At 39.1% G+C, this 15,839-nt stretch overlaps 1 protein-coding gene across 1 annotated transcript in view; it reads left to right on the plus strand.

Moving 5' to 3' along the window:
- The first annotated feature begins 9,601 nt into the window (after positions 1-9,601).
- Positions 9,602-15,839, plus strand: part of notch2 (notch receptor 2) — a 48,576-nt gene continuing 42,338 nt past the window's right edge. The window contains exon 1 of the mRNA XM_055044317.1: positions 9,602-9,978. Coding sequence (XP_054900292.1) covers positions 9,906-9,978 — 73 coding nt within the window. The 5' untranslated portion in view covers positions 9,602-9,905. The remainder of the gene's footprint in view (positions 9,979-15,839) is intronic.

Raw genomic sequence — 15,839 nt, forward strand, 5'->3', positions numbered from 1 at the left:
TTTAGCAGCTTGTGAATTTATGATACAATTAGCCCTTGGAAGACAAGCGCTGCGCCCTCATTTTACACTCCATGACTTGTGGCGTGTGAGTTAAAAGTGCAAAAATGCAAACGAGCATGCTTTGATGGGCCCAGCGTGTTACCCTGGCCGGTGTTACCCTGACCCCAATAGAGAAATCTTTATTTATATCCATCGACATTTTTGCAAAGTTTATCATATTTTAGATCAGAGTAACGTGACTCCGATGTATTCTTAGAGCTGGGCATTCACGTGATGTTTAAACTGTTTCCGTAGATGTTCACAAACATGCTTCCATGCATTTGAGTGAACAACATAAACATAAAATGCACTTTTTCTTCTGTGTGCAGACATTTTAAATGTAAATTTTGTGGGAAAAAAAATTGTTTTTTAGGAAACAGGAAGTCTTTGGGGGAATTGCCGGTCCACCTCCTGATCAGACCAATGTAAATGAGACAACCCTCAAAAGATTTTTCTGTATAAACACTTACAATATCAGTGGTGTCATCTGCAACCAATTGGGAGTCTGACGATCAAATGGGTCGACAAGAGACATGCAGGAGAAGAGACTAATCTATGTGGATTAATCGTTTTGCATCTATAAAATAAAACAACTGAGAAGGAGTAATCGCTTTTGAAATATATGCATTTTTAATTTATTTTACAATTTATTAAAAAGGGATGGTGATGATGACATATTTTTGTCAGAAATCAATGGGAAAATCTTGATTTGATTTACAGAAAATAAACCTTCATTTAACAAGCTGTTTTAACGTTTCCACTGGTATTTTGAGATTTTATGTTTGATTCTGAGCTTCAAGTCTCCATCAGTAATATTATACCTAACACCACTGTACTTTCTTTTATATTTATCACTAACCTCAACCTGTGTTTTACAGAGTCTTTGTTCAGGGTGGAATCAGTCAGTCGAGGTCTGAGCAAAAAGCTTTGAACTGGAAGCGATCGCCTGCAGTCTAGAGTCCTTGAAATGAATCAGACACCAAGTCAAGCATCGTGTGGCGATGCTACCCCCTCATTATTCACAATGAGGGGGTAGAAGTGGGTGAAACGGGGGTTTATGGTGACGCTGCCACTACTTGTGAAATTATTTATAGTGGTCTTTAGCTTGGCTTATAAATATTTACTGCAACATTTTTTTTTACAGTTTGTGGTCCCGGTTATGTAAGACAATATGGTCATTTTGGACAAAGCTGACCCGAAGCCACAGAGCAGTTAATACCACCACCCTGTATTACATTAATCATTCAAGAGTTTGCGACTTCCTAGCAGAAATTTCAGACAGATGAGCCCACAAAAATAACACCAACTCAAACACTGCTTTGCATAAGTATTCAGAGACATTGAACCTTTTCAAATTTCTTCCCATCGCGACCACAGATTTCTATTATGGTTTGATGTGATAAACCAACACAAAGCAGAACACAGCAAACTGAATGAAAACTCTACTTTCAATTTTCTTTTACATATAAAAATCTGAAAAAGGCGTGGCACTCATTCAGCCTTTTTTTTGTGTTTTGTTTTACTACCCCAAAATAAAACCCACCACAATTAACTGCCTTCAAAAGTAAACCAAGAAGTAAACAAAATTCCTTGGCATTGTTGAATAATCTCAGTGTAAATGCAGCTGGCCTCAGATGTTTGCTGCAGAAAATTCGTGGGAAAACACGGCAGACAGGTCAGGATGAAAGTATTGGATTAGTTGAAGATGAGGTTGTTTATATTGGGGAGAAAAATCTGGCGAGGAGGTCTGCACATAACCTGACCAAAGAAGGTGGTGGCTGCGTCTTGCTGTAACAATCATTTTATTCCCCGGGAACACTGGTTAACTACAGGACAGTCCAGAAATAAATCTCATATGTGGTTTGTAGACGACTTGAGACTGGGGAAAAGGCTCCCAATCCAGCGGGACAACAGCACTAAACACGCAGCCACAGCTACAACGAGATGTCAGAATGTCCTCATAAAAGTCTAGGCCTAAATCCAATCGAGATTTGTTGGAAAGCACTGATGCTCGTAGGCGTTTACTATCCAGTCTAACTGAGCTTGAGTTGTTTTTGCAAATAAAAGTAGGTTAAATTTAATGCAACAATTTCTCCCTGTAATAATTTCCCACTTTGCTACTGCACACTACTTTCTGTTGCCCTACATAAATCCAATTAACATGTTCTGATGTTTGTGGTTGTAACATGAGCAAATAAGAAAAAAAAAAAAACAGTTTGAGTTCGGAATACTTTCACATGGTCATGTGCTCAATCCCTACCAGGAAAAAAAAAAGATGTGTTGAATAGTGTTTATCATTTATTTTTGTGCTGCAGGTTAATCTTTGCTTTTCATAATCTGATCAGGATATTGTAGTCTGAGGTGGCTCCATTGTCCTGGCGCTCACCCATCCTCTGAAAAGCGATCATGGCTGAGCAGAGTGTTTGAGCGACGCATGGGTTCGTAACCATGCCGGCGCTTCATCCCTCAATGTGGTTATGTGTTGGAGCTGTTTGTGACCGAGGGAGTTGGGAGCCAGGGTGGTGTTTTGCATGTGTGCATGTGGGTGGTGCAGGACCCAGACTGCACTGCTGGGGATGTTATTTTCCCACAGCGCGGTATAAATAGCCCGCTGGTGTGGGGTGATGGCGGGCATGCTGGGGCGCTCAAGGGAGGATCCCATCCACACACAACAGCACATTCCTGTCCACCTGGCCCTGCTGCAGGTCAGCTTACAGGATGTGTTCGTATTCAGACGCCCTTTCTCTTTCTGCTCCTCCTTCTCACCTGTTCGGTCACCCCTCCTCTCCTCAAGACATCCGCCATCGAGGGACGTCTCTGCCAGCGTCGTGTCATGCCGTGGCGGTCACTGACTCTCCACCTTTTGACCGTGGTGGAACGCTGTGACGCAAACATTCACTCGTGGACGCTTTCTTAGCTTCTGACACAAACATACTGATACAGTTCCCTCTTTCCAGCAGGAAACCGTCAGACACTAAGTTAGTGAATCAAGCTCTGGAACATGCACTTCACTCCATGAGTATGACCTTTGCAGATGACCTGAGGTGTATGTCAACAGATTGTACAAACAGAGTAAATCACCAGCAAGCTAAATTGCGAGAAATGAATCTGAGAATTTTTTTTTCTTTTTTTTTCTTTCAGATTTATGACTTGGCTGCAATCTGTATAATAAACATTGAAGCTGAAGCTCTTCAAAAACTTCCACAGGTATGTTTACCTTCATTGGAGATTATCCCATGCCTAGCCGAGTGAATGATTACACCGACACTGAGTGGATTGGTGAGCTTTTTGTTTTTCGCCTATGATAGCGTTACTGTCCCCAGTGTTGACACTTGAGTCATAAAACCTGAAGTTCACACAGGAAAATTATTTAAGCCGATTAAATACCTGGAAACTTTTGAGTCTGATTTACATCACTCTCTAAATTAGAGGCGATGTGGCTTCTTGTCAACTAGATGCTTATGTTGCTGATGGAGAAATTTGACTCTAAACCTATCAGGGCATCAACTTCGAATCTTACGCAAGTTTTTTACTTTAAGCTGCTGAGGCATTGATAAGGATATGATATTTTTGCAAACAGGACGCTAGTGCAAAAAACGACATACTGACTACTTTTTTTCTTTCACTTTTGCAGAGGCCCTAGCATATCACTAAAAAGGGAAGAGGTGATTATCAAACCTAAATATGCATTCTCTAGTTTCCTGTGTATGAGGCAAAGCATCAGAGTCTGTTTGGAACAGAAGTCTTGATGAATGCACATGAGTTACTAAAGACTTGCTCTGGGCTGTCTGAGGTTCGCAAATCTCTACAAAGCTGCAAAAAGAACAGCAACAAGAAACTGAATTAACTCAGTGAGTGCATGAAGAGCATAAAGGGTCTTTGAAGCTAAAGGAAACCAGAACCTCTGCTCTGTACTGCTGCTGATGCGTGCAAATCAGCTGCCAAAGCCAAGTAATGAAAAGTGTATCATTCCCGGCTGCCGCTAATTATAGAAAGGCATCAGATGCACACTTCACACTGGCTCTGATGTCCAAAACGTAAAAGCAGAGATTCTTCCTGAGCAGCAGGTATGGTTGTGGTTTCCCATGGCTATGGGACTGTGGGAGGATGGCATGTTTATGGTCGGGGGGAGCACACATATCCTCCCCAGCGTAATCAGTCAATACTATCTGCCCTGTGAGAGCCGTGAGAGAGAATAAATCTACAGTCTGACAGCTGGAGTCACCCTGACTGATGAAGCTCCATATCAGTGTGAAGAGCCCCCCGACACTGATGAAGGCAGCTCTCTCACCAGCATGGCAGCTGCTGATGGCTGTGATCCAGGCCAAGTTTTATTACTGCTCCGCAGTACACCTGATATACAAAGGCTTAATACTGGCAGGAGGTGATTTAAAATGAACCGCGTTAAAGCTGAAGTGGTGAGGTCACAGATTTGGTTTTCTTTCTTTTCAATAAAAGGACTTCACATCAAGGTATATTTACAGTGCCTTGCAAAAAGGCACTGTGTATTCCCACAGATCAAACTTTGTCACATTTTGCTGCTTCGCAGCCAGAAACATAGGTCCTTTTGTTGAAGAAATTCATATGAATCGTCAACACAAAATAGTGCAAAACTGGGATGTCTCAGTTCATGAATACATTTCAAATAACAAATATTTTCCTAGTAAAAATGTGAAAAGTTTGGCATGCGTATGAGTACGGTATGGATTCTTTGACTTTCCTCTATCTTTTATCTGCTTAACTGCTGCTGTTCACATAACCATATGACATAAGACTGGTGACAGTTACATATAAACAAACTGAAACTGATTACATTACCCTTACAGAGTGAGGAGAAGAATAAAAGCAGAACTTGTATTATAATAATCTTTGCTTCAATTGGTGTCAGCCCTCGGGTGAGCTGAGTGAGACCTGTTCCTGGACGGTAAATGTCACTCTGTCTCTGCTCCATTTGTATGACTTGCAACATTTGATTATTTTTCGGCATTAAAGGCTGTTTTATACTGAACCTAATCTCATTATTTCTCAAGGTAATAACGCGGAGGAGTTTTGCTCGTGTCCCGAAACTGGTAAACGGATCTGGATAGAGCACAGAGGGGATCATGGATGAACTGCAACAAGTTAATATTTTATATTTCTGGGTAATTTTCAGTTGCAACTAGTTTTGGGGACAAAATACCCTGGACAGGTCGCCAGCCTATCGCAGGGCAACACAGAAACAAACAGGACAAACAGCCATGAACGCACGTTCACACCTGGGAGAATTTAGAGAGACCAATTTACCTAACAGTCATGTTTTGGACTGTGGAGGGAAGCCGGAGTACCTGGAGAGAACCCGAGCATGCATAGGGAGAACATGCAAACACCATGCAGAAAGACCAAGTTGCTACCAACTGCGCCACATTTGACTACAATAGCTTTTCACCACACATTTTCTGTACCTCCAAAGTGACTTATGCCAAACTGAGAACATCTAACATTGGCTGACTTCTTGCAACTTTTTCATAAACGGCTGATTTGTGGAGTGTAAAACTTTTTCTTTTTACCGATTATTCCACCTGATCCGAGGATCTCTTCGTCTCCTCCAGAGTTACCTTGGCCACTTCTCTAAATAATGCTCTCTTTCCTGTGCCTGTCCATTTAGGTGGACGATCATGTTATGGGATGTTTTATAGCCGCCTCAAATTCTTTTTGTTATTGCTTTCAATATTGATTGCTTGAACATCATCTGCATAGCTTTATTTTATTATTTTAAGTGCTGGCTTGTCACATAAAAAAAACCATAAACCACATTGAGGTTTGTGCTTGTGACATGACACAATTTTAAAAGTTAAATGGATTGAAAGTCTTCTGTGAAAGTGTATAGAATTTTTTTTTCATGTAAATCCAGAAAATGGTGTTTTAGTGAATTCAATATGACTGCTTAAAGAAATATAACACTTTCTTAGCACCTTGTTTTCAAGTGTTTTCTCACAGACTCTACGGTCTTTCATCAGTGCAATGCCAAGGAGGAACTAATCAGTATTTTCTGCCTATGCGGCAGAGCCGCGCCCTGCTCTCAACCCGTCTCTCCCAAACTACAGAAGCCCACATCTGGAGTGACATCACTAAGAAAACAGCCCTGTAGACAGAGTGATCCTCTGACCAGATGCATCTCACATTACTGCGCACTCTTAAGACTGAGATTGGATCCACCGAAGGTTCATTCATGACCCTACAAAACAAATCAGTGAGCAGATAGTAGGGGAGGAAAGCAAACACAAGGCCAAAATGCAGACCTTTTGAACATGAAGTGCGTCTAACCAAACATCTGAGCACCGCTGCTGTGCCAGCACCTGATAACAAACCACACATGAAGAGCAAACGTCTGACACTGGCCAGAGCAACAAAAGCACTCTTGGTACGAACCCCCTAAGGAGATCAATTTGCTCTCCTCTGGTTCCAGGCTATTCAACGGGGTTGAATAGAGGACAAAGGGCAGCTTGCAGCAGCAGGAGGTTCAGCAATGTTTTCCTAATGGGGTGTAAAGATAAACAAATGACCAGGAAGAGACATGAGGACATCCCAGACATTTTGGAGGAACCTGTGATTTACACCGGGATTATTCACCTTGATAAGGGATTATGAGTCTGAGTTTACTGAGATCTATCGCGGCTTATAAAGTATAAGTGACAGTGAGTCCTATAATTATACTTGAATGCAGGATCTCAGGGATAACAAATCAAAAAATGTTACTCACCGAGGCTTTTTTTTTTTTACATAAAGAAAAATCATCACCTAACTAAAATAATGGTCTAGTAATTTTTTGTTGAAAAAGTTTCTCTCTTTTTTTGGCAAAATCATCTTTTGGTTTTATTTCCAAAAGATGATTGAGGAAAAGAAAAAACTTTTGGCAAAAAATGGCTTCAATCGTTATATCAGGATGGTGTATGTGTGATAAAGAAATTCGACAAGATATTAGGAAGAAAATTGTGGATCTCCAGAGGTTCGATTCATCTCTAGGTGCAGTTTTCAGATTCCTGAAAATGCCATCTCCCCAAGCAAGTATGTTTCATTGAATCATGAAAACCATTGGAATGTCACAGTGTTCAGGAGGCAGAGGGGGTTTTCCTGGTCCAGCGATGAACAATCATATCTGTTAAATGTGTGAATCAACCCCAAATACTGCCAAAAAGACCTTGAGAAAAGATTCTGGCTGAAATTGGTAAAAGTCCCCATGCATAGTGAAACAACCCACGCCCAGACACTCAGAAACGAAGAACATAAGACTCCAAAAGCATACCAGGCCAGAGGTCTGCTTGGCCTTGACAGAGGGACAAAGGGTCTTCATTTTTTTTGAAGTGTTTGGCCATAATTAAGAGTCATTACCATTACATTTGGAAGAAAAGGAGGAAAACTTGGAATATTGAGATGACCATCCCAAATGTGAAGTCCTGTGGTGTCAGCGTCTTGTTGTGGGGGTGTTTTGCTTAAAAAGGAAGGAACATAATGGCTCATTATGCATCACAGCAACTTAAAGCCTGCATGGGCACAAAAGGCTCTTCCAAGTGGGCAATGATCTTAATCCTACCTCTGTTTTAGTTGCAGTGCAGATTGGTTTTAGGGACAGCAAAGTCAATGTTTTTGGAATGGCCACCACAAAACCTTGTGAGAAGAGCTGAAATGCAAGGCAGATTACAAACCTGACATAGTTACACAAAATTCATTGGACGTAATGGGACAAAATTACAGTAACACAGTTTATAAGGCAATTCAACCAAATACCAAGGAAATCTATTTATATCTCTGAGTTTATAAATAGATAACTTTGGTAACCAAAAGTTAACTTTCGGTAACTTTTAACCAAAAGTTAAAAGTTGCCTATTAACTCTTGGTTAATAGGTCGAAACTATTAACGAAAAGTGATCTTACCCATTATTCTAGGATTTAGCAAACACCTATGATTTCTGCAATGGCGAATTACTTACAGAAGAATATGATGTATTCTTATTTAATGTCACACAGTGAGGAAAAAAGTTATGTCTTTTTAAACGGCAAAAGCAAAAGTATTTTTCCAGCCTACAACACTGGAGCCAGTCATCAGCATTTGGAGAAAGTGTGATATATTTCTGAGGTTATTGGACATTTTTACAAAATTCCAAAACTGATGAAAAGATATGAGGAAAGTTGATCGAAAAGGCTCCCAACGTGCCAATAGCAACAGAAACTGCAGAAGTTTATCACAAATATCGCCTCATGTGATGAAAGTCTTCATACACTTCTGAAAGTAGCTCTATGTTTTGTTTCTTCCAATAAAACATAAAGGTGCTGCGCTTTAAGCTAAAACACATTGTTTTTTAGTACAGAAACAACAACCTACCCATGGTGAGACAGGATGGAGCAGATTTATTGTCTTGGATCACCTTTCTTCAGAAGGTACTGGTTGTAGTTAAAATTATAGACAGGTCCATATCAGTTTAGACCCACAGCCTTCAGGTGTTTGTGAGAAAGCTTAAGAGAATGTTGCTTTATTAAAGTGAGAGCGACACTCGTCCAGTTCCCCCAAACTTAATTAGACAGAAACTTTGTGCAGCAACCCAAAAAGGGCTCTGTAGCAAATACCAGGGATTGTTTCTTTCTAGTCACATATGAAAGAACGCTGAAGCAGAATAACAAAGTTCCCCAACAAAGCGTCAGTCTAAAGATTTGCACTATTAATGGAGGCATTTTATTTATTTATTTATTTTTTTTTCATTTTCCCTGGAGCAGGTTTGTTTGTTTCGTAGTTATTTGTCATTCATTAATATGTCTGGAAAGAGAGGCGGTTTTAAAATAAGGCATCTCTGTAATAGTGGACGTTTATGCTTTTGAAACTCACTATAACTGTCTTTTTAACCTATTCAGAAATGTGCATTTTAATGCCATGCAAATGTTTTAAAGTTATTTTATTAGTGTGAGGACAGCCTTGTTGACTCTAGTAATGCAGTCGTCAACCATTGCTTGCATGTTATAGATGTTCTGGTCTGCTAATCCACCACTACTTTGTGTGTAAACTCCAGTTTTGTTTTTTTTTTTTTTCCAGCTCAGATTACCTGGAAGCAGTGATTGACACCTCACTGTGGATATGAACCCCGGCTGCGCATTAATGGTGATGATCAGGGGAACTGAAGGCCACTTTAAGAGCAGACATTTAAGGCGTAGGTGTTAAAAGAAACACCGAGGGAAAACGTGCATTTCACGGTGAGCAGAGAAGAAAGAAAACTCATTGAACGGGTTAACTTTGAGTCATACCAGACTCCGCCAGAAGTAGAAAAATGAGAGAAAAAAATTCCTCCGCCACAACGACACTAAGAGCGACTACTTCTATATATATATTTTTTTACCTTTCACGCACCCTATCCACGACAAAATCTCTCTTCTCCCGCGTGATTTAAAGAAAAATGCCGATGAATGCTGCCTTAAATACATGAAGCCCGTTATTTTAAAGACGAGCCATATATTTTAATCTAACGAATAGATCCCTTGGGTTTCAGCGGAAGGATATGGTTTTGTTCGGCGGTAGTGACTCGAGCGCTCTGGCAGCGTAGAGAGGTGCGAGGCTTTTTTTTTCAGCGCTGCGGCGACGCAGATGAAGTTAACTTTTTTGACGGGGGTATTTTTTTTTCTTCTTCTTCACAGTTTTAGAGTAACAACCCGTAGAACACATGTAGACGAGTAATGGGGTTTTGTAAGTAGCCGCTGAAGCTGATTTTGAACCACTTACATTTCGCGTTAATCCTCCGCTGAGACCTTTTTTTTGTAAATTTTTTTTTTTTTGGAGAAGTAACCGTTGAAGGGGGACAGCTCAGCTTTTGGGCTGGCTGCCCTATGTGGATTTTACAGCAAATATGGAACACATACCCGGTTTCTGCCTGGGCAAGGCCCTAGTCTTGGTCTTCTACTTCGCTCGGCTGACTCTTGGTGAGTTTTCTACTTGTTGAAACTGTACAGTCGTTCACGGGTTTTTTGTGAAACACGTTTTGTTGCCTCGGCATCTGCGAGACGCGGGGCAGGCGTAGCATCACTTGCCTCGCTCGCCGCCTCGGTGCCGCCGCCTGACTTCATGGTTACGCGAAGAAGAAGTTGAGCTAAAGTTAAGAAAACCCTCTAACTTTAAGGGAAGTTCACGTTTCGGTGAATGTGGTCCTGTTTGCCTAAGAATAGGTGCGAGCGTGGCTTTATAGTAACACCTTTTACCTTTTTTTCTTTTTTTTCTTCTTTTTTTTTACCTCCTACTCATGCGTAAAATGGTTGCCTTCTTCCTAAAATGTTTAAGGAATGTGAGCAGTTTAATTCTGATAATATGGTCATTACTTGCACCACTGTCCAGATGTTTTCAAGCAGAGCGAAAACCTCAAAATGGACACTTAGCATTCATTAGGCTGCTGTGCTGAATGAGTGGAGCTGTCAGTAATGATACTTGTTTGAGTTTCATGTTTTATATGCTGCAAAATCCCTGCCTTTTCTCTTTTATCAAAGACAGTGAGCTAGCTGCCATTGTAAGGTTATCAACCTGCTGGGTTAAATGTCAAGTGCACATCTTCACAGTGTGTGGGAGAAAAAGGGCAGGAAGGGTGAACTGTAGAGATGCACTCTTGACCTGGTTTGATCTGACCGTCTGATTTCAGATTTTGACTGATTCAGATTTTGACTGATTCAGATTGCTGTATTTAAAAAAAAAAGATATTTATGCATTCAGTCGATTGCACACAGCTTTATAGAGAACAGTTGGACTTGGGGATCAGTCTTTTACTTTTGAATACAGGTTTGTTATTGTCTGAGTTGTCGATTTCTGATTTTTTACCAATTCGGGTTCCTTTTATTTTAAGTACTGTAACACAGGTAGCCATTTCAAGTTGAGAAATTATAAGATTATCCCCATTCATCAGTCAAAGCATATATCCATGGCCTGAACCTTTAATCAGTTTTTTCAGAAGTTAAAAAAACAAAAACAAAATGCTGTTTGTTTATGAGTTATTGATTGTAAATAGGGAATGCAGAATTTTGATGTATTTAATGAGCAATTAAATAAATAATCCCAAAATGGCTTCCAAAGGATTGATGTAGACTAGTGTGTTTTTGACACAAATCAAAACAAAGTGTCTGTTCATCATTACTTATTGGCTATCACTAGATTTCATAAACAGAGCAGCCATATTGGATTCTGATATTGGGTCAGGTTAGAAACCTTTCACTCCCCAACTTCAAATTGTGTCTTGCAAGTAATATGTATTCTCATATCAATCAAGCAGTAAATAGAGGAAAAGACTTTTCCCTTCTTAAAAAAAAAAAAAAACTTTTATGATATTAATGCGATCACAGCAAATCTGCGCTATACGTCATTATAGCAACAACAGTGTGTGCACTATTGCAGTTGTAAAGGATGCAATGTTGTTTCGGCTATTATATTTCAGGTGACATGCATTAATTCTCTGTATGCAAATAACATATTTGGCCAGTTGAAACAACTCTCATTGTGTATGGGTCTGCTTTCCCATACATTGGATAGAAAAAAACTTCAACTCATGGAAAGTGGTGGAGAAATGATGATGATGATGAAGATGGGAAAACAAAGAGAAAATTGGGGGAAATGTGGAGTAATTGCAACTGATATTATTGCAATATTAAATGACATGATCAAAATTGCATGTTTCCCTAAGATGCATGCCTCAGGCACATGCTGGGAAAGGAGATATTTACTACTGGAATTAGCTGGTTCCATGAATAGAAACATTTATAACAAAATATCGTCAGTATCTGTGAAATTCAGTAATTTCATACTTTTGTAATTGGCTGTTTTATACCCAAGTCTTTTGACTTGTTCCTATGGGGGAAGGTTTGGTACCTCTTTAGCAATCACTGATTTAGAGTAATTTTCTAAAATCTGATCATAGTCTACTGTAAGGAAATGAGATTATGCCACTCTGATTAAGTGTTGTCGATAAGATATAGATTACAGAGAGTTATTTTGGTTTGATCAGAGCTCATAATCCTGAAGCATTATCGGGTCCATCCATGAGTCAGAACCACATTCAGAGGAAGGAGAGTTCAGTTTAAACTTAGTTATAATTCAATTATACAAGAAAATTTCATTACAGTTAGATTGAATCATTGTATGTTCTTACTTTTTGCGAGGTCCCTAATTACAATGGAAAATAAACTTGGTTTAGTACATGGTCAAAAAAGGGTTTGTCCAGGTCCAGAATGGTAACACATCAGAACACTGTGGGGCTGATCTATGGATAATAATAATAATGCAAGTATTGGGCCTTCTTGTGTGAAATTGACTTATACTGTGTTAATTTGCTATTTTTCTTATATTTGCAATGATACCAGCTTTTATTTTCACAGACTGTAGTGTGACATTCTGCTGTGGACATGAGTTAAAACGTCGCTGTGCAGTTTTCATGCAAATGTACCAAAGTGGTAAAATATATTTTACATCAAAGGTCTGTGAAACTATTTAGCTCATATTTGATTAATGTTTGTTGGTGTTTTCTTTTTTTTTTTTCTCCTCGGTCATGCTGTTTTTTTTTCCATGCACCGTAAGTTACTTGTGAATGGTGATATCACACAAAGGACGAAAACACAATGTAGAAGTGCTGGAGGCTGTGCAAGGAGAAACACTGGAATGCTGTTGGTGTTTGACATTCCTCTCTTCTCTGTTGTTTCCCTCCCTTCTTTCTCTTAAGCACACACACACACTTACACTCGTTGCACAGGGATTTTCTTTTCTTTCTATTTTCTGTGTTTTTACCTGCTAATGATTGTTTGAGGCTCTGCGCTGTTCTGTCCCATTTAAAACTATCGCAGCCTTTAGATTTTAACCCCTAATGGAACAGTGTGTTATTTTTTGGAAACGGCAAAAAAACATGTGAAGTGGCTCCTTAATTGTGATTAAAACATTCTCGTCAGCCACTGTGCTTTGCTATCTTGTAGAGTTAAAAATGTCTTGCATATCTGTGCAAGACATGGGCCCGACTGAGATTCTTACTGTTTTAAGTAATTAGACCATGTCATAAATTCTTAAAGTTAAATGTCAGTCTCGGTTTAATTGCCTTTATTTGAAAAAAAAAAAAAAAAAAAAAAAAAAAAAAAAAAAAAACAACCCTGCAAGGTATTCAAAGTGGGTCACATATACAATATTGCAGTTTTCTACAACATTGATTTATTTTGGTGAATTTGATTTATTGATTTAGGCACAAGCAGACTTGTATAATTTATTACTGCCAATTTGAAAACTATTATACATGCTGTTGTGTTTTTAAGAGTAACAAAAAAAGAACAAACTTTATTATCTGGTTAGTTAGTCGGGTTGTGTGCTTCGGTAGCCAGACTTATATACACATGACACTTGTAGATTCAAAACTGTGGGATTTTACACAGTTACTTTGTAGTAGTGATGCGTTGCACTCCTTTAATGTCCACACCACGACTGTCTGCGCTTTTTGAGACTGGAAATATTTTTAAACACTAAAGTCCGACATTCAGCAAGCCGACTTGCTGTGCATAGCAACGGGTGGGATGCTGTGTTAAACAGTGTTTCATAAATCTGGAGATAAACTTCAGTTACTTCAGCAATTTCTCTGACATCCCATTAAAAGCACTTGGTAAAATGAAATTATAGCTTCATACGTGCCTCATTCTAATGAGGCATGTTTGCTCTTTATGAGCAAAGATGTAGACAAAGAGGTAGCTGTGTAGTCGTGTGTAGTTTTTGTGGTAAGTAACAAACAACATGTCAATCCTTAGAAAGAGAAAAATAATATCAAATTATGGAAACATGTCATAATTTATCATTCTTCGATTCAGCTTTTCAGGTATTCAACTGTGGGTTTTACATTTCTGGAATATTCACTGTTATTTAGGAATGTGACAGTTATTTATTTTTTTATAATACGGTCACAATAACACATATATTGTCTTTCTGTTGTTAGAATGGTCATATGTGGTTTGTAGAGATCCAACAAGGTCAGCCTGTAAAAGACTTGCTTTGTATTTGGGGTGTGGCACCAGCAAAGTAAAACGTCCGCAGTAGGTTTGCAAGATAATATGAATGTTTTCTGCAACATACAGAGAGTCACTTGGTGTGCAGGCTATTAAAGAGTTGCTCCTTCAAACTTTTGTACTGTGGCTGCCAGGATGTATGTTTCTTTTCCCTCACAGGGGGATCATGTGAATGACTTCAGTTACAGAAATTCTGAAACAGTCCTTAAAGGCCATTGTTGTATTTATTGAAAGTAACACAGATTCATTTCATCCTCTTGTGCATTCCGACCAAAGCTTCCCAAGCTTTCCTTATAAATTCATCTGACATTTTTGAAGTTTATGCAGGAATAGCAACAGTTTGAATTGTCATTACTAAATTGTGAAGATCTCTTATTCTCATTAGTGAAAACTGCAACCCCCCCCATGAGCAAACTAAATTAAGATCATATGTAATCATGTGTGAATATTAGGTCATCTTCTGGTGTCATAAACAACACTGCTTAAATCTTTCTATGTGAACTGAAGCCCTGGTGTGGAGTTTTTATATCATACTGTTGATTCATTGCGTTGTGGCATATAAAAGCTTTCTGGTGCATCTTCGAGAGAACATATGTGTGGCATAGATTAAAAAGGAATCAGTCTCAAAGCATTTAAGTTTGATGGCTGAGACTATTTGGAAAAGTCTGAGATTAATGCCGTCATTACTTCGATAATTACACAAAACAAGGCGATTAAAGCTGAGTGCCTCAGAGCTCAGCAAGGCAGAGGACAAGCACTTTGACTGACGACCTTCTTGAACAAGCGTCGGTGTCATTGTTGTGCCACACGACATAGTGCCACTCTTTGGGTGTGGGCATGTGGATGGCTACATATTTTAGCCTAGTGTGAACTGTAGACAAGCCACCATGCGTGTGTGTATCTGTTGGCGCTGCTTGTGCAGATCGACAAAGGCCAGCAATTGTGCCATCAATGGTTTACTTCCATTTGACCCAAGCTGGAGCGTGGTGTGAAATGTGATTTATCTCCATCAAGCTTTGGCCTAAGACAAAGATTTTCATTGAACAGCCCACAAGACAGCATTATTTACTGACCTACAGATTGGAGCGTAACATTGTGGCTGTTTGTTATAATATAAAATATCATCTCTATCCTCTCTGAACTCCACACTGACATCAGGTTGGGCTTGATTCGTTGCTTTTGCATCGTCAATTTAACACCAGAAGCCACAATAAAAAATACTGCTATTTTGTTCTCTTAGTATTTTTATTTATCAGTAATTATACAAAAATCCAGAAACAACATGCATGTTGGATCTTCCTTCACATATTTCGAAAGCTTATTTGATTACAAATGAGTTAATTTTATTAAAGGTAGTGAAATTTAGACCAGACTTACCCATCAGATTGTAGTATGGAGGAGAATGGGATATCTTTAAGACAAAAAGCTTTCCCACAGACAAGAATGCTTTCTGATGTAGCTAATAGTTCTCATCACAAAAGTACAATTAAACATTAATTTTTATGATCTACTTCAATGTAAAGTGTTCAATACTGATAACTAGACAGTAACAATTATGCCTTGGATATTTTCTCACAGCCTGTCGTCCTGGCTATTTAGAAATATTTACTGAAATATTAATACATTTAGCTGTTTGGGTGAGGAATGCAGTAACTGAGTAGGCAGAGTGTGTGAAAATCTATCAAAACATCCAAACAATAAGATAGCAGACTTTTATGTATCATCTGTAGCCACCGTGATTGAAACAGAGTAGAAATGATTAGATGTAATGCTTT

Source organism: Poeciliopsis prolifica, unplaced genomic scaffold (assembly GCF_027474105.1).
Source record: "Poeciliopsis prolifica strain line A6 unplaced genomic scaffold, Auburn_PproV2 SCAFFOLD002, whole genome shotgun sequence".
Lineage (NCBI taxonomy): Eukaryota > Metazoa > Chordata > Actinopteri > Cyprinodontiformes > Poeciliidae > Poeciliopsis > Poeciliopsis prolifica.